This window comes from Nerophis ophidion, linkage group LG11, assembly GCF_033978795.1.
Source record: "Nerophis ophidion isolate RoL-2023_Sa linkage group LG11, RoL_Noph_v1.0, whole genome shotgun sequence".
Taxonomy (NCBI): Eukaryota; Metazoa; Chordata; class Actinopteri; order Syngnathiformes; family Syngnathidae; genus Nerophis; species Nerophis ophidion.
In genome coordinates this window covers 51,899,059-51,919,559 of record NC_084621.1, presented here as the reverse complement: position 1 = coordinate 51,919,559, position 20,501 = coordinate 51,899,059, and the positions used below count along the sequence as shown (strand labels likewise).

At 41.3% G+C, this 20,501-nt stretch overlaps 1 protein-coding gene across 2 annotated transcripts in view; it reads left to right on the top strand.

Moving 5' to 3' along the window:
* The window catches only part of LOC133562234 (RNA-binding motif, single-stranded-interacting protein 3-like), a 489,591-nt gene that overhangs the window by 425,810 nt on the left and 43,280 nt on the right, over positions 1-20,501 (top strand). For both annotated transcript variants that reach the window (XM_061916235.1, XM_061916236.1), the window contains exon 9: positions 16,626-16,722. In XM_061916235.1, the coding sequence (XP_061772219.1) occupies positions 16,626-16,722 (97 nt within the window). The remainder of the gene's footprint in view (positions 1-16,625; positions 16,723-20,501) is intronic.

Here is a 20,501-nt window from a genome sequence, read left to right as displayed (position 1 = left end):
CCTTCAGTGATGTCCCACTTTAATAAATACCTGCTATAATACTATCATTTCTGTCACCACATTACCACGGCTGGAGAAATGCTGTACAGAAACACTTACGCACTGCCATGTATTGAAACACCCCACTCACTCACTCACCTATCCCATGGCCTAGGAGGCCGTAGCGGTGTCATGGTGGATGCTTGGGCAGTCAGGGATCTCCAGCGGTCACGATCTTCTGCTGTTCATAGCAGGGTTTGGAAGCTGCAGCCAGTCCATTCTTTGATGTTGTCCATCCAGGCCTTTCTCTGCCTGCCTCGTCTCCGCTTCCCCTCTACTGTTCCCTGCAGGATGGTCTTTGACAGGGAGGTGTACCTTGTGACATGGCCAAACCAGGTCAGCTTGCGGGGTCTAACTGTTGAGACTAGAGGTTCCTGTTGATGACTGAGTTTATTTTGCTTTTGTTGACAATAATACCAACTCCATGTTGACGTCCACAGTCCGTTCCGCTATACCATATCTTGTGGCATTCTTCTGTGGTAGTCTCACCACAGCTAGTCCACCTGACCTCAGCCAAACCAAGGATGTCCCATCTGTATCTGTCTAGTTCATGGGTCAGTTCCTTCACTTTCCCACAGGCATACAGTGTGTGGACGTTCCATGTCCCAATAATGGTGTCATGTTTTAAGAGGCTGGGTGTTGATGTTGATCTTGATCTTGTCCCAGTAGTAAACTTGTCACCCCCACCCTGGAGCAAAGCAGTGGGTAGCGTGGTGGTTGTTTTTCCGGGCCTCGACTGGCGACGTGCCATAACTGAGAAACCCTATGTCGTGGATGTGGCAAAACAAGAGGAAATGTTTTTCCATCATGACTTTTCATTAGGCAAGTAAGCTTGGTGGTGCCCATCTCCTCTCCAAGCTCTACCAGGGGGCCAACGACCCCTTGGAGACATTTGTCTAGTTCAGCCTGCCGGTCGAAGCAGTTTACCGTGGTGTGGCCGCAGAAATTCTGCTACTTGGAGCCATAGACAAGAGCTGGGTGTTGGTGAGGTCCAGTAAGGTCTCAACCAGCAATCTAGCTGCGACCGTATCATCCTTAAAGGTAGTACCTCTCCAATCCACCCCAGCACCCCAATAGTGTACAAAATGTAAAAGTCAACAAACCGGCATCAGCCATTAAAACATATCTCTATGTGCTACTGTCAAAATTTAAGTAATTGTAAACATTATTTGAAATACATATATATATATATATATATTTGAACTTAAAATGTGCAGTTCCCAATGAAAGTAGTAAGCCTCGGTTGATTTGCATAGCACGTCCTGCTTTCACAACTTGTGATTAGGATGCTCACTCAATACGTGTCCATGCACTAAATTAGTCCAACTTCTCAAATAGTTCGGCCCTAAATAAGCCTACTACAGTCCGTGGAAACCCCTTAATCCGATCGTGTTCGTTTTTTGAAAAGTCGGACTAACACACCTGGATTGTGGGATTGGAAACCATATCTCCCGTCCAAAGGCAAAAACCAGTAACTCAATTTTGGTCAAAACTGAGCTGATAATAATTTTGGAGTTCCTAGATGATATGCTTTACATTAGTGTATGCGATATTGTAATTTGTTCCGTAAGTAAGCTGTTACGCACATGGCAGGACCTAGCAACTACCACATAACCGCATAGATACAACAGAAAAACCTAGTATCTCAAGGGACCAATCAGAGCTTCTTTGTCAGTCGCCTTATTGTCTTTAATGAGACATTTGCACGAATGGGGGCCGACGGTCAACCTGATTATGTGATATTATGGCACGAGGGGATATTTGGAAGATTGGCCCAGGACGTTGCAAGCACCTTCATTAAATGTATTGTTCTTGATTCTTCCCCTTGCATACTCTTTTGGGCAGATAACTGCAGAGGTCAAAATAAAAACTGGACACTCTTGCCCAATGTGCAAACGCAGAATGGGGCCCACCCGAGATTGTGATAAAATATCTGGAGAAAGGGCACACGTTCATGAGAGCAGATTCAAACCATGGCTCAATCGGCAAGAAAATCAAAGCTCAAGAAAACATCTATACGTTTGATGACTTTGTAGATCTTTGTAAGACAGCATCAAGATAGATTGGTTTTCCTTTGTTTTCTCAAAATCAGCTAGAAGTGAGTTACTAGGTATTGCCTTTGGACGGGAGATATCTCTCGAGGGGTGTGTGTGCGGCAGGAGAGGACCCTTAGTGTCACGCATGCGCCAGTTTCAACGTGCGCTATACAGCCCGGAAGCAGAAACTAATTAAATGAAAACACAGCAACAATTGTAATGAAGAGGTGACTGTTTATTTCCTTCACAAATTAAAAGAAGAAAATATTGTGAAATACATCGATGGTGGAAGAAAAGAAACAAATATTTATTTAAAAAGTAGCTTAGGAAATGTAGAATGCCCGTTAAATTCGGACTCACAAACGAAAAACAAATGAGATGAAATAGAATGAACCAGGTATATCAAAGGTGAATAATAAAGAAAAGTCCAGAAAAAATGGCAACCTTCCTCTGGATATCAGTTGGGCCACGAACGGTCTTTTCCTTCAGATTAAAAACTCTTTCCATCAATCCACATAGTCTTTCGGATTAACTTTAAGACATTCAAAAGTTTTGTTTACATGATTTTCATCTGAAAATGTATTTGAAAAAATGTATCTGTCGGTTCTTCATTGCAACCGACATGCGTCTGCCCTGCATCCGCCCAGATACATTCTTGGTAGTATCTTCATGTTCGTAGCTTAATTCAAGATAATTTCTCCATGATGTCTGCTATTTAACATCAGTATAGCCATAACAGACGTAATTTGTGCCAATATTACAGCGAATATCAGTTAAAAGAAGTTGTAAGGCTCTGCAAATGGCTAGGGTGACGTCATTAGTGAAACTGAAAAGGAATTTATTCAACCACGCTAAAAGGAAATATCGCCCCCCAGTGTACGGGAGGAACATGGTGTATGACCAATAGTCGCACTAGAGAGAGTGCATGGACACTTGGACTTCAAAGATATGTGTGAAAATACACAAAAACAAACTATTTGAGAAATCAGTCTAATTTAGTGCATGGAAATATAGTGACTTGTGACTCACTATTACTGGAGGAGGCGTACATTTCCTTCTCAATGTCACATTCAACTTTTGATCTGGTCGGCTATCACAACTATCTATGTGCCCTGTTTGCCTGCAAAACACTGACCGCAACATTTTTGATTCAGAAGGCATCGGGCAGATTTCATACAGCGCTGGCAAAACAATAGCAACACCGGAGACTAATACGACATGAAGAGAATATGATGGCAAATGAACATTTTTATATATTTAGGGAAAATAAAATAAAATACATATGAGGGCTTCACGGTGGCAGAGGGGTTAGTGTGTCTGCCTCACAATACGAAGTTCCTGCAGTCCTGGGTTCAAATCCAGGCTCGGGATCTTTCTGTGTGGAGTTTGCATGTTCTCCCCGTGAATGCGTGGGTTCCCTCCGGGTACTCCGGCTTCCTCCCACCTCCAAAATCATGCACCTGGGGATAGGTTGATTGGCAACACTATGATTGGCCCTAGTGTCTGAATGTGAGTATGAATGTTGTCTGTCTATCTGTGTTAGCCCTGCGATGAGGTGGTGACTTGTCCAGGGTGTACCCTGCCTTCCGCCCGATTGTAGCTGGGATAGGCGCCAGCGCCCCCCGCGACCCCAAAAGGGAATAAGCGGTAGAAAATGGATGGATGGAAAATACATATGAAATTAACTTTAATCAATTCATGATCATGATTTATGCTTGGCCAGCAGAGAAGGCCTTGCTGGCCATTGTCACACGGCTGGCTGTGTTTTGTTCCCCCACATCTTTAAATATACAAACCCTGTTTCCATATGAGTTGGGAAATTGTGTTAGATGTAAATATAAACAGAATACAAATATTTGCAAATCCTTTTCAACCCATATTCAATTGAATATGCTACAAAGACAACATATTTGATGTTCAAACTGATAAACATTTTTTTTTTTTGCAAATAATCATTAACTTTAGAATTTGATGCCAGCAACACGTGACAAAGAAGTTGGGAAAGGTGGAAATAAATACTGATAAAGTTGAGGAATGCTCATCAAACACTTATTTGGGAACATCCCGCAGGTGTGCAGGTTAATTGGGAACAGGTGGGTGCCATGATTGGGTTTAAAAGCAGCTTCCCAACAATTCCTCAGTCTTTCACAAGAAAGGATGGGGTGAGGTACACCCCTTTTTTCACAACTGCGTGAGCAAATAGTCAAACAGCTTAAGAACAACGTTTCTCAAAGTACAATAGCAAGAAATGCAGGGATTTCAACATCTACAGTCCATAATATCATCAAAAGGTTCAGAGAATCTGGAGAAATCACTCCACGTAAGCGGCATGGCCAGAAACCAACATTGAATGACTGTGACCTTTGATCCCTCAGACAGCACTGTATCAAAAAAAACATTAATCTCTCAAGGATATCACCACATGGGCTCAGGAACACTTCAGAAAACCACTGTCACTAAATACATTTTGTCGCTATATCTTTAAGTGCAAATTAGAGCTCTACTATGCAAAGTGAAAGCCATTTATCAACAACATCCAGGAATGCTGCCGGCTTCTCTGGGCCTGAGATCATCTAAGGTTGACTGATGTAAAGTGGAAAAGTGTTCTGTGGTCTGACGAGTCCACATTTCAAATTTTTGGGGGGAAATATTCGACATTGTGTCATCCGGACCAAAGGGGAAGCGAACCATCCAGACTGTTATCGACGCAAAGTTCAAAAGCCAGCATCTGTGATGGTATGGGGGTGCATTAGTGACCAAAGCATGGGTAACTTACACATATGTGAGGGCACCATTAATGCTGAAAGATACATACAGGTTTTGGAACAACATATGCTGCCATATAAGCGCCGTTGTTGGGTTTTTTTTACACTTACATGTTACATCTTCCCGTTAATAGTATTCTATCTTCATGCTCAGTGGCCTTTTGGTTAGAGTGTCCGCCCTGAGATAGGTAGGTTGTGAGTTCAAACCCCGGCCGAGTCATACCAAAGACTATAAAAATGGGACCCATTATCTCCCTGCTTGGCATTCAGCATCAAGGGTTAGAATTGGGGGTTAAATCACCAAATGATTCCTGTGCGTTGCACCCCTGCGGCTCACTGCTCCCCTGTGGGGATGGGTCAAATGCAGAGGATAATTTCACCGTTACTAGTGTGTGTGTGGCAATCATCGGCACTTTAACTTTATGTGTTGTTATTTATACTTTATGAATAAATTATGTGATAATGTTCATCAGTCAACTCATTGATGTTAATTTTCAATCCAGCAAGATAAAAAAATAATTTAAAACTCAAATTACAGGATTTTATTCATGTAGTTTGGTAATTTTCCTTAACTGGTGTACTAACATCATGTGGTTTATTTTTTTTTTTTTTACATATGTAACATAATCTACAAAGATACAAAGATTTGCTATTGCGACATCTAGTGGACACATTCATAACAGCAGTTTCTCTCATTAAAAAATGTTGGCTCATTTGCATACTCATCCCCTGGGCCAGATAAAACCTGTTCGCGGGGCCTGATCCGGCCTGTGGGCCGTACGTTTGACACTTCCGCCTTATTGGAAACGCAGAAAAACAACTGCTACTTTAACACAAAAAATGGTAGTCCAATTGTATATACAAGCAAGACCTTGGAGTGTTGGACTTGGAGGTTCCACTATAATACATTTTACAAGCACTGGGTGACACTGAGTGATATGTATTTCTATGTTGGTGGACAGCTCATTTGCATAGTGGATGTCACACATGCAGAAGTGGGTAGATGGGTGTTGTTGCAGTGTCACTGTAAGATTTTCATCAGCCGAGGCCCACTGCAGTTCCTCCAGCGAGACGAGAGGTTTGCTTGCTTCAAGGGGAAATTGGAGTTTGGACCTGTCTGCTATGAATGCTTCTGGTGGTGCGATCCCAGGGGACGCTTCCCTCCAGCTCCCGTTTTCTCCTCCTCCTTGTTGTATCTGCCTTCCTTCCACTTTGTGTCCCAATGTTCCCCTTTCATCAGCTCTCGTACTGTCACCCTGTTGTGCTTTCAAGCACTGCAGCATCTCTTCACAGTACTTTTACTGATTGCAAAGTTCCATCATATCCTCCTTGTGCCTTCAGTTGCTTTAACCTGTCCTCATTATTCTACTTCCGAATTGATCTGGCTTGTTTGATTAATCTTCTGGTCTATATCTATTTCCAAAGTAGCTGCTTTTTTTTTAGGTCTTCATTGATGTCTTTGTGTGTGTCTGCTCTCAGACAGACATTTGTGCGCTTATGTGCTTAAAGGGGAACATTATCACAATTTCAGAAGGGTTAAAACCAATAAAAATCAGTTCCCAGTGGCTTATTTTTTTTCAAAATTTAACCCATCATGGAATATCCCGAAAAAAGGCTTTAAAGTGCCTGATTTTGATTTTCCCTATGTGTAAATCCACCGTCCATTTTCCTGTGACGTCAGATAGTGACGCCAATACAAAAAAACAAACATGACGGATAGCACAGCAAGATATAGCGACATTAGCTCGGATTCAGACTCAGATTTCAGCGGCTTAAGCGATTCAACAGATTACGCATGTATTGAAACGGATTGTTGGAGTATGGAGGCAGATGGCAAAAACGAAATTGAAGAAGAAACTGAAGCTATTGAGCAAATAGCTATTGAAGCTATTCGGCCTTCGCCTTCTAACCAACGATTGCATCTTTTGACCACTGGAGCAACTTAAATCTGTCGATTGGTAAGTGTTTTTTTGGTATTAAATATGGGTGGAGGGAAAGGCTGGATGCAAATATAGCTACAAATGTACATACAGCTAGCCTAAATAGCATGATAGCATCGATTACCTGGCTGTCATGCCGTGACCAAATATTTCTGATTAGCACATAAGTCAATAACATCAACAAAACTCACCTTTGTGATTTTGTTGACTTTATCGTTTGAAATGCATCTGCTTTGAGTGTCGCAGGATATCCACACATCTCTGTGCCATGTCTGTCGTAGCATCGCCGGTAAAATGTGCAGACCAAACGAGGGACTTTCGCATCTTTTGACACTGGTGCAACTTAAATCTGTCGATTGGTATGTGTTTGTTTGGCCTTAAATGTGGGTGGAGGGAAAGGCTGAATACAAATATAGCTACAAATGAGGCATAACGATGCAATATGTACATACAGATAGCCTAAATAGCATGTTAGCATCAATTAGCATGCTGTGCTAATCGATGCACACTCCACGTAAATCAACTTGAATCCGTCCCTGATAATGTTGTTACCCCCTCCGACAAATCACCGATGAGGCATGATGTCTCCAAGGTACGAAAAAAAGTTGAAAAAACGGAAAATAACAGAGCTAATTTGACTTGTGCGTGTAATGTGTTTGAGAAAATGGTGGATTGCTTCCTATTGTAACGTCACGGGTGAAAGGTCATCGCTCCGACAGCGAACAATTGAAAGGCGTTCCGATCGCCAAATTCACCCTTTTAGAGTTCGGAAATCGGTTAAAAAAACATATGGTCTTTTTTTCTGCAACATCAAGGTATATATTGACGCTTACATCGGTCTGGTGATAACGTTCCCCTTTAAACCCACTGTGACCTCTCAGAGGTGATGCGGGCCCCTTTCGGCACAGCACCACGTGATTATGAAATGCTAATGCAGCTAATGAGAGAGGCGAAAAGTAAGGAATAAAAAAAGGGAGTGGGTCAAAAGGCAGATAAAGTCAGCCCAAGGAGAGGAGAGGAATCCATTACAGGTCTTTATGCGAACGACCAGGCTTTAGGGTCTGATGCCAATCTAATGTTATGGGAAGCATTTGTCCCAGACCACTTTGGCACACAACCTGTTTCTTTCTTTCTTTTTCTTGCCACCTATTACCTTTTTTGTTCTGTTCTCCCTCTCTCTTATCTGTGCCTCCTCTATTCCATCCATCTTCCCTGCCCACACACAAGCAAATCCCAGCATGCTCTTGCACACTTATTCCACTGTGCAAGTGTCTCTGCGGTTGGCACTAAATCATTAACTCATTTTTCAGGGCGTACTCCTGACAGTGCAGCTAGGTCAAACCAGGGTTTCATAAGTAGGTTTTAAATGGAATCCTGTATCAATGTTGCGTATGCAATTACATGTTCGGCGTGTTATTTAAACAGCCATACTCGAGTCCTTATTGACAGAGTGCTGCTCGGGGCTAATAGCCTCCATCAATAACCTTGGGTCTGTCCTCTATCTAGTATTTTTCTCTCTCGCCGTACACATCACTCTAATGAAAAATACAATAAACACAACGGCAGGACCGTTTATTGGCCAACTTGGCAGCGTTGACTCATTCATATTCATCAGTGATAAATTACAGTACTGTAAATGTAACTCATATGTATTCAAGAGCATTTTCTCTATTGGTCATTTCTCTATTTTGTACTTGCTGTGTTTTTCCTCTCTGCTTGTGCACAGATTGCAAAGCTCCTCTCCGAATCAGTATGCTTGCACTTGCATTCGGACTGAACAGATTTATTTCAGAGCTGCTAGAATTGTTCTCAACAATTAATGGGCAGCTGGACTCACATTTCTGATTCCAAATTGGAACTTTGAACTGAAAAATGGTTGTCATATTTAATCAGTGCAAGGGTTGGTGGGTTTATACTAGAGCAGGGAATCTTTGGGCACCTTACGATTTGACTATAAATCCATTACGTATACATCTATAATTATTATACTGGTAACACAGAAGCTATTTCAAGCCTGTTTCCCAGCAGGGAAACCTGCAAATGAGGCTTGTAGGGATTAAATACCCTACACACTATTTGTAGGCTGGTAGAGCTTCCACATCGACCTGGATAAAGTGGAAAATATGTTAGGTCAGGAAAAAACACAGAGGGTATTTAATCTCTACAAGCCTGTTTTGCATTACAAATTCACTTTACAAAGGAGAAGTGTGACATACTTGTTGCCTTATTTTTATTTGACTTTATTAAATGGATTTTTTATTATTATTTGGCACAGCCGTACCAAAGCAGGAGGGAAAAAAAAGCGGGGAAAAAAGGGAGACACGGGGAAATTTCGGGGACAAGAGGGGGATAAGACAAAGAGACTACAATAACAACCACAACAGAACACATCAGCAAATATGATATGTACTAAAATTATACTAAAAGTGATGGCAAAGAAGCAGTTAGTGAAGTAAAAAGTAATAACACAGAAATAAGGGACGGCGTGGCGCAGTGGGAGAGTGGCCGTGCGCAACCCGAGGGTCCCTGGTTCAAATCCCACCTAGTACCAACCTCGTCACGTCCGTTGTGTCCTGAGCAAGACACTTCACCCTTGCTCCTGATGGGTGCTGGTTGGCGCCTTGCATGGCAGCTCCCTCCATCAGTGTGTGAATGTGTGTGTGAATAGGTAAATGTGGAAGTAATGTCAAAGCGCTTTGAGTACCTTGAAGGTAGAAAAGCGCTATACAAGTACAACCCATTTATCATTTAAATGACAACCAACATTATTACACTACAGATGGAGCAATAAAAATATCAATAGAAATAATACTGTTGATAATGTATAAAAACAATAATTACCTCTATTATCTACAATACATTTATGTAATGATAACTTCCATCCATCCATTTTCTACCGCTTATTCCAAAAGGAATAAGCGGTGCCTATCTCAGCTACAATCGGGCAGAAGGCGGAGTACACCCTGGACAAGTCGCCAACTCATCGCAGTAATAATAACTTGAATTACAAAAAAAATATATATATAATTGGAGAGGAAGAAAGAGAAGCGAACTGTGCCGATCAAATGTTGTGGTAAACATAAAGGCAATTTCCTAACATAGTTATCTAATCTATTTACAAATACATGTGTTTCATTCACACGCCTGCTTAAAACTCCATAAACTCCACCAAGGTAAAGTGGGGTGAGAACACCTACCGTAAGTTAGAAAATGAATTTGGCCGCTACATGAACCAGAGCTGAGCCTTGACAAGAGAAATCGTGTTGTTCTAATAATTCATGAGATTTCTATTCCTGCTGCCAAGGAGGTGAACCACATTGTATTTTGGGGTAGAAGGTTGGATTCTTGTGCTGTGTGTTTTTGTGGCTTCAACACAACCAGTAGAGCACAAAAACCTGGGGTCTTGGGGGGGTTTGGGGGAGGGGTGATGTCCGTGTGAGGCCACATCACGGTCTGGCGCTTATCGCAGCCAGCGAGGAACAAACTGCATTCAGCAGGCCTGAACAGCCACACTTGAGAACTATCTAAAGGTTTGCATCTCACAGCACAGGATTTCAAGGTGCTTGCACTATCGCTGTGCAAACAAATATAATGTGAAACAGACAGAACACAATCAGGATTCAAGAAACAATTCCATCCTTGAAATCATGTGTGCTGGTGCGGCAGTGGACCAGAACTATTTAGATATCTCAATCAGTTTGGCTTGCTACTGAACCTTTGAGTCCCTTCAGTTTAGATAAAGCTTCAACTTTACAAATCGTTTCAATATGCTTCAATAAATGTAGCTTGAGTGTTGGTCCTGAGCATACATTATGAACAATTATATAACTGGCAGGTAAACATTATTATATTTTCAACACACAAAAGTTTGCTTTTATATATTAGAGTAGTCCCACAACTTAAATGGTTCCGTGACAGAGCTCTTATAAAAACACTTGTCAATGTCTCCTATTGAAATCAATTTAATTGGCGCTTGCCCCTCTAAAATAGCAAAATTTTAACATAAATAAATGCATATATTTTACAAAACTTTTGTATTAAAAAAATGAGGCTGTCAAAGTTAAAGCGATAATAACGCGTTAACTTTAAGTTCCTGTAATGGCACTGATTTGTTTAAAGCGCGATTAACAAACATGCGTCCTTTTTGACTCTCGGGCTGTTCCATAGTGATGAAAACTACTGCATTCACTAGGTTCTGATGAGCCACAAGCGGGAAAATAGTGAGCAGAAATGGACAAAGAAAAGGCTACATTCGGGAAAAACTAGGTTCAAACCCATGGCTAGTTTTCCCGACAAAACAAGACTATTTTCACCATGAGATGACATCGCTGTAGCAAATGCCTACTGTATGCATCGTTCAGAGGTGGGTGGTTCTTCAATTTCGTGATTAGATTACAGTTGAGGTGCAGTGATAACACATAATGTGTACCCGGCCTTCCGCTCGATTGTAGCTGAGACAGGCACCAGCGCCCCCCGTGACCCCAAAGGGAATAAACGGTGGAAAATGGATGGGTGGATAGATCTTGACTGTGACTGCTTTAGTAAGTTGGCATAAAAGCTCAGCAGAAATAAGCAGGGAGTCAAAAGGACATTGTTCAGTTATTTCCGTATCGGCCCTCTGAATAGGGGTCGTCACTCAACATGAAAGGAATTACTCGCTGTGCACTTTTTTGCTTGTTTTATTTGGTACTGCAACAGCAGCAGTAGGAGTAGCAGTAGTAGCAATAGCAGCAGCAGTAGTAGCAGCAGCAGTAGCAGTAGCAATAGCAGCAGCAGGTAATAACCAGTTGGGTATGCCGGTGACGAAGCACGCTGTATTTTTTCCAAACGAACAATGACACCATTTTTAAAAGCTACCTAAGTAGTCACCTGACAGTGGTAGCCACGTCCATCTTAAAATTCCCAAGCAAGCCCGCCATAAATACATATACACATAACAAATACACATAGGAAATCCAACAGACATCAAAACTCTTTTCCGGCTTAAAGGAAAAAAAGCGCAACACTATTCATCCGGTTTAACTACATTAACAAAAAATAAAAAATTCTCACATTACAATTATACTTTTTCAAAGATGTTTTATAATGCTATTGTATAATATTTACACCTAAAAAAATGCTATTAAATCAGTTGAGGAATATGGAGGGACGTGGGATATATAAAATATTGTGTAAATTATTTTATAACATGTTCTGGTCGAGTCTTTAATTACAGAATGATTAACAGGCTCAATATGACATTTATTAATAAATAGAGACGTTAAGACGTTGTCATACAGCAAAACAAATATGATTATTTTGTACGACATACAATGTACATAATATCAGAAGCATCTATTTAGATAGAAATATCACATTTTACCTTACCAAACATATTTGCCAATCAAAGCATGATCGTAACAATCCGCATTTTATGTCATTAATGCATAAAACTGGTATCGAACCATGGTGTAGCTCCTTCTGAATGCAAGTGCTCCTTAAGCAGGAATACAAATTCTGTTTTTCTACAAAATACAAACCCAAGCAACACAGGCAATTTTTTTTATTACCATTAAAAGCGTGTTTATGTCCTTTTTGTGTTGTGCTGTTTAAAAAAGCATAATGTTTAAAATACATTTCATTAAACTAAATTAATTGTTCAATCAAGGGTGTTTAACATTTTAAAATGATCTGTGTAGGGTACACTATTGAATGATGAAAAATTATATCTATCTGCGTAGGTAACTGTTACAGTGCGATTGAGCGTGATTAAATATTTTAATTGTTTAACAGCCCTCATAAAACTAATACAAAATAGAATGTACTACAAACAACTACAGTAGTTGTATGAAATAATGTGAAAATGTACAGCATTTACCTTGGATAGGGGACTTCTATGGTGTCTCTTTCTAGCTGCTTCTCTGTCAAACACCCTATGAGCAGCTTCTCCTTTATTTTTGTGGATAAATGTCTGCCATTTAGATATCATGTTATGATCCATCAACCGGATCATATGTTATTTTGGTTTTTGAGTCCTTATGTGTTTTATGTTTGTTTTTGGACTCTTCCGACCCCTAGTTTAGCTCTTCCTTATTTACCTTATTACCATAGTTTCTGATTCGTTCCAACTGCTCTGATTTTTGTCGCGCACCTGTGATTCCTGATTACTGCCCTTATTTAAGCCTGCCTTTTTCCTCCGTTCGATCTTGATCCTTTGTTTGCGATAAACAACACTCACGTTGGCTTTTCCTAAATCTTGTCTCTATGCTATGTGGCTCCTTAGCTTGCCGTGTGCTCGGCACGTAATTTTTGGACTCTGTTTTCCGTGCTAAGTTTTAGCTTAGCTTCCCGTGCATAGGCACGCGTTTTCTTTTGTCTGTTTTTGTACCAGTGTTATCTTTTTTTTGTATTAAACCAAGCTCTTACCTGCTATTCCTGTCCCTTCTGGTGTTCTTGCATCTTGGGGTGGAGAAAACGCGCACCAATATGCGCCTCCATCGTGACATATCATTTTTTTTTTAAATGGGACAAATGGTAGAAAATAAATGGATTGAAGGATTCTTGGCTGGCATTAGCAACACATTCTTCAGTAAGGTGCTGCGTAGTGATATGCTCAAATTGCTTCACCACGTTAGCTAGCTACATAGTCATATTTTTGTCAGTACTGGTTGGAAAAACAATATGTTGACATCTAGCTATGAGCTAATGCTAGCGAGTAAGACAAAATGTTTTGGTCAGATCGTGCGCGGTTCACTGTGACATTCACTACGCCAACAAATGGCGGGGATTCTAGTAACTAAAATTTGTGTTTGCAACATAAAGCATAACAATTAGCCAAGAAACAGGTCATTCCTCAAAACACTCAAGTCGGGGCAGAAATTTGGAAGTAGTAAAAATACTAAATTAGTTCATATCCCAACATTCTGAAGGGCGTTTTCCAGTATAGCGAAAACTCCAGAGTAGTGATGTGCGGATCGATACCGAAATATTGGTACCACTAATACCAGATCTTTACACTCTAATATTGATTATCAAATCAAAATGCTGACACTTTTCTTACTTTAGTATTTTGAGATAATGTTTTCATTAACAGAACACAATGTAAAGTAACTAAGTGATTGCCATCTTGTTTAAAGGAAATACGATTGGTGGGGACTACTTTTTCTTCCACATTGGTATGTATGTAATGAGCAAGCACAGCAGCACAATGTGCTGTGCTCAGTCATTCAGTCTGCCATTTGTTGGATAAAGAAAATGACTGGAATTCAAAATGAGTCACTCATTATTATCAAACCGTGAAGTTCATGTATCATTTAAAATAGGCTGTTGCTTGGATTTATATGTTGTCACATCCAGCTCATTAAATATGCATGGTGGTTAAGCCACTGTCAGTTCTCAATGGGTAATAGGCGACATATGGTCCTTCTCAGAAAAAAATGCCCTATGCTTGCGTTTTTATCGACTGTAGGAATCGTTCAAATCACCAAAAGGATAAACGTTTCTTCAGAGTTCCTCGAGAGCTAATCAAGAAGGGCGGTAGAGTGCAAAATTTTATGAAAGATGACGAGAAAAGTAGCTCGCACTCCAGTCCAAGAGAATAGTCAAAGAACACGCATCATTTTTAACAAACAGAAACCAGAAAGTCAGAGTCAATGATACTATATCAGGAAATGTACTTCTTTATCTCTTCTCTTGTTTATTTTGTACATAAATGTGTATGACAACAGGACAAAAGTCAAACACAAACGTATATTGACAAGTTAGTAATTGTTAGTCTGTTAAATGGATATGCAGTCACAGGTGTCAGCTGTCAGGTGCCAGTAGTTTCTGTTTACATGGATGGCGTCCTTTGCAGCCACCAGGTTGAATCATGAAAAGCAACCTTACACAAGCCAAAACGATGCATCTTTATTCAGGAAAGTCTTGATACCAATGTACTTGACCCAGCCACACACAGAGAAGTTGTAAATCTCCATGCTTTTCCAAGTTTTCATCTGTTTTGTTGTGTAGAATGATGTCTGGAGCACCAGATATTTTGACGTGTTTGGAAACTCAACCAAAAAAAAAAAGTTTTATAAAGTATAGGTATCTATTCCATTGCATAGTCAGCTTTCTTTTGCTTGTATCTGATTTTTGCAGGAAGATCTAGACCCCTTGCGTACTCAGTTTGCACACTGCTTGCTGCACAACAGCCATCTTAGTTTAATTGACCACCACTGTTTTCACTTCCGGGAAGAAGCCACATGGCAGAATACAAGCAATTTGGAGACATTAACACAGAATTGAATATAAATAATATTATGCATTCAATGCAGACTAAGGCCATCCTTAGTTTTTACATGTGATTTATATTATTTGAAGATGATTCTCCAAAAGCACTTGGAATACATTACTTTTTGGATTTTACCCAACACATTAGGTATATTTGCACAAAGTATCAGATCGGTATCGTCGATACCAGACAGAAGAAAGTCAGTGATATTCCTCATTACTACTCCAGAGTGCTCAGGAACCACACTGGCAAACACTGGCAATATGTTGGTCTTGAATGTGCAACCACACCCTGACTGAGCTTTACTGCAGGGGTGATTTAACATCAGAGTTGTGTGCAGTGTTCGTACTCCACCCCAAAATAACGAATTTAAGGTGTAATTTGGGGCAGCACGGTAGAACAGGGGTTAGTGCATCTGCTTCACAATACGGAGGTCCTGAGTAGTCCTGGGTTCAATTCCGGGCTTGGGATCTTTTTGTGTGGAGTTTAAATGTTCTCCCCGTGACTGCGTGGGTTCTTTCCGGGTACTCCGGCTTCCTCCCACTTCCAAAGACATACACCTGATTGGTTGATTGGCAACACTAAATTGGCCCTAGTGTGTGAATGTGAGTGTGAATGTTGTCTGTCTATCTGTGTTGGCCCTGCGGTGAGGTGGCGACTTGTCCAGGGTGTACACCGCCTTCCGACCGATTGTAGCTGAGATAGGCTCCAGCACCCCCTTCGACCCCGAAGGGGATAAGCGGTAGAAAATGGATGGATGGGTGTAATTTGATGTGCCAGCATTCTATCCCCAGCTTTCTTTTAGCTTCTGTCTGTTTGTGGTGTATAAATAAGTATGCCAGGGCTAAAAATAATGCAACACACATTATGATGGCTTAACATGAAACCTAAAAATATATTAATACCCAGTCTGCAACTTGTTCCTAGGATATAAGCAACACATATAATGTTACAGAAGAGGGTAGGACCGCTTTCTTTCTCCTCCTCTGTAGCTTTGCTCCATTATTCAGTCAACAGACACTTAGGCATCGATTGGGCACAGAAACATGGCCTGGCAGATGAAACATGTCCTATCAACGTACACAATGATAAATAAAGCACTTGGAGCTCCAGCCTTCCACCTATACAGGGCTGACAAGGTGTAGGAGTGAAACAAAGTTAAATCCTAAGGGCAGGCAATTCTATAGGGAGCCAAGTAAACAAGTTGAAATGCATATGTCTCTTCTACATGAAGTGGAATATGCGTAGGCGAAAACCTAAAGGGCAATATTGAAAAATGTCTCCCACTCACACATTAGGGTAATAATGTATTATTATGCATAGCAGTGGAGTTGATAAAGGATGTGCACAGCATTTTCGATGTCATGTCTCACTTGAGTCTTTTTGATGGTGCGGCTCGGACTAAACCACGACAGCTCTAATGATGGACAACCGATTCCATTCGTCTGCAGTATTCAACTTTTGTTAGCATCAAAATAAAACCACAATTCTTGCTTGCATCTTTGTCTCAAAGCTATATGACTTACATGAAGTGACACTTCAATCAAGACTGCAATACTGATGTAGTTGTTGTTGTTATTCTTTGCCTCTGCAGGTTCTATTCATCACCTTACAGCATCTCCACCAATCGGATGATTGCCCAGACGTCAATCACACCCTTCATTGCTGCCTCTCCTGTTTCCACATATCAGGTGGGTGTAGCCTCTTTGACTTTTACTGCTTAATAAAAGGTTTTAAAACTTTTAGACAAGCTGGCAGACCTATCTTAATTTATGTAAGGTTCCCATAAAAGGCACATCTCAAGTACAAACCCCTTTTCCATATGAGTTGGGAAATTGTGTTAGATGTACGGTAAATATAAACGGAATAAAATGATTTGCAAATCATTTTCAACCCATATTCAATTGAATATGCTACAAAGACAACATATTTGATGTTCAAACTGATAAACATTTTTTTTTTTGCAAATGATCATCCATCCATCCATTTTCTACCGCTTATTCCCTTTTGGGGTCGCGGGGGGCGCTGGCGCCTATCTCAGCTACAATCGGGCGGAAGGCGGGGGTACACCCTGGACAAGTCGCCAACTCATCGCAGGGCCAACACAGATAGACAGACAACATTCACACTCACATTCACACACTAGGGTCAATTCAGTGTTGCCAATCAACCTATCCCCAGGTGCATGTCTTTGGAAGTGGGAGGAAGCCGGAGTACCCGGAGGGAACCCACGCATTCACGGGGAGAACATGCAAACTCCACACAGAAAGATCCCGAGCCTGGATTTGAACCCAGGACTGCAGGAACTTCGTATTGTGAGGCAGACACACTAACCCCTCTGCCACCGTGAAGCCCACAAATGATCATTAACTTTTGAATTTTATGCCAGCAACACGTGTCAGTGTATATTTCTATATATAGTAGAGGATTACTAGAAGACCATTGCACGGGTACGCCATTTTTATTTAGTTATAATCCAAAGTTGTTGTCAATAAATTCCTTATTTTTCTCTACCCTCCTGTTGTGGGGAAGACTGGCTCGTACATGCACATGCATGCAAAAATCCTCTGCTGTCGCCATTTCTAATACAAAGTAGCACATAGTGCTAACTTACATCTGTCAGTCGACTCAATATGGAAGCACTAAAAACTACAACATGGCTGACGCAGTACAGGGGGACTTGGCCTGGAGGAGGGCTCCGGCAAGTCAGTAAGATCACCCACAAAACGGCGCATTCTAAAGACACGATCAGAAAGTGGATTGAGTATGGTCTGTAAAACAAAATCTATGCAAATATGGAGCAAAGCACCACCATTTGTGGGTTCTTCCGAGGATGTTGTTGTAATGATTTGTGCAGTCCTTTGAGACATTTGTGATTTGGGGCTATATAAATAAACATTGATTGATTGATTGATTACATGTTATGTAGACCACAAAGAAGTCAAAAAATGATGATATGATCCCTTTGAAATAATGCTTGTCTTTGCATCATAAACTTTGGGAAATACCAGTTTGCTTACATATTCAGGACATAACCAGACTTGTGCAAAATTCAGAAATTGAATTGAGAATCTCTCTTCAATTCCACCTCCATCGAACTGAATTTAAATTTAAGTTGCAAACAGAAAGTAGAATTGCAATTTCCATTAAAATTGGAAACAAGTAGACTTGAAATACCATAAAATTCCAATTGATTATTTTCATGAATTCCAGAAAGAAATTACTGGATTCACACATTTTTCAACCAATTAAAACTGTTCCAAAGTCAAAAAGTAAAATTTTATCAGGATAATCTGCACGTCACTGCCAGATTTACTGAGCTGTCCGATCAATTTGCGCATGCTTAAATCAAGTTGTATCCATGTATTGCAGTGCAGTATTTGTCTTATGTTCTATCATTATATTGTCCATCCATCCATCCATCATCTTCCGCTTATCCGAGGTTGGGTCGCGGGGGCAACAGCCTAAGCAGGGAAACCCAGACTTCCCTCTCCCCAGCCACTTCGTCTAGCTCTTCCCGGGGGATCCCGAGGCGTTCCCAGGCCAGCCGGGAGACATAGTCTTCCCAACGTGTCCTGGGTCTTCCCCGTGGCCTCCTACCGGTTGGACGTGCCCTAAACACCTCCCTAGGGAGGCGTTCGGGTGGCATCCTGACCAGATGCCCGAACCACCTCATCTGGCTCCTCTCGATGTGAAGGAGCAGCGGCTTTACTTTGAGTTCCTCCCGGATGGCAGAGCTTCTCACCCTATCTCTAAGGGAGAGCCCCGCCACACGGCGGAGGAAACTCATTTCGGCCGCTTGTACCCGTGATCTTATCCTTTCGGTCATGACCCAAAGCTCATGACCATAGGTGAGGATGGGAACGTAGATCGACCGGTAAATTGAGAGCTTTGCCTTCCGGCTCAGCTCCTTCTTCACCACAACGGACCGGTACAACGTCCGCATTACTGAAGACGCCGCACCGATCCGCCTGTCCATCTCACGATCCACTCTTCCCTCACTCGTGAACAAGACTCCTAGGTACTTGAACTCCTCCACTTGGGGCAGGGTCTCCTCCCCAACCCGGAGATGGCACTCCACCCTTTTCCGGGCGGAAACCATGGACTCGGACTTGGAGGTGCTGATTCTCATTTCGGTCGCTTCACACTCTGCTGCGAAACGATCCAGCGAGAGCTGAAGATCCCGGTCAGATGAAGCCATCAGGACCACATCATCTGCAAAAAGCAGAGACCTAATCCTGCGGTTACCAAACCGGAACCCCTCAACGCCTTGACTGCGCCTAGAAATTCTGTCCATAAAAGTTATGAACAGAATCGGTGACAAAGGACAGCCTTGGCGGAGTCCAACCCTCACTGGAAATGTGTTCGACTTACTGCCGGCAATGCGGACCAAGCTCTGGCACTGATCGTACAGGGAACGGACCGCCACAATAAGACAGTCCGATACCCCATACTCTCTGAGCATGAGCTCATTATATTGTGCCGATCGATAATGATAGCGGGACTTCTGTTTTCGGGTTAAAGGTGAACACTTCCAAACAACACAACCAACTAATCTTGGCGCTAGTGCATCTTAACTCTGACAATCTCAGGTTGAATAACTTTTGTTTGAACCACCTTTTGGATGCACTTCGTCTTTAACGGCGTATACTTTGGCAATAACATATCTCCACATTGGTGAGACTTTGTCGTGAATGATGTGAACAAACAACAGAGAGACATAGCATTGGACATTCGGCACAGCACATCAGGCTCGCTGAGACCGTGCAAAATGGAGATTACCGTATTTTTCGAAATATAAATCGCTCCGGAGTATAAATCGAACCTGCCGAAAATGTATAATAAAGAAGGGAAGAAAAACATATATAAGTCGCACATGAGTATAAATCGCATTTTTTGGGGGAATGTATTTGATAAAACCCAACACCAAGAATAGACATTTGAAAGGCAATTTGAAATAAATAAAGAATAGTGAACAGGTTGAAAAAGTGTAGGTTATATGAGGCATAAATAACCAACTGAGAAGGTGCCTGGTAAGTTAACGTAACATATTATGGTAAGAGTCATATAGAACATGCTATACGTTTACCAATAAATATGTCACTCCTAATCGATAAATCCCAAGAAATCTTATAAGTCTAGTCTCTTACGTGAATGAGCGAAATAATGTTATTTGATATTTTACAGGAATGTGTTATTAATTTCACACATAAGTCGCTCCTGAGTATAAGTCGCACCCAAACTATGAAAAAAACTGCGACTTATAGTCCGAAAAATACGGTAACTTTCTTGGTTCCAGGTGCACTTCATCTTCGACATTAATACCATAGGTTTGGTTTGAGCAATGCAAGACATGCATTTCTAACAAGATAAAATGTAATAAAAAAAAGCTAATGACCATCACTAGGACTGTTGACCACATTTTTGCGGAACAACACAAACCTGTGGTTTCAGCACATTTAAGCCAAGT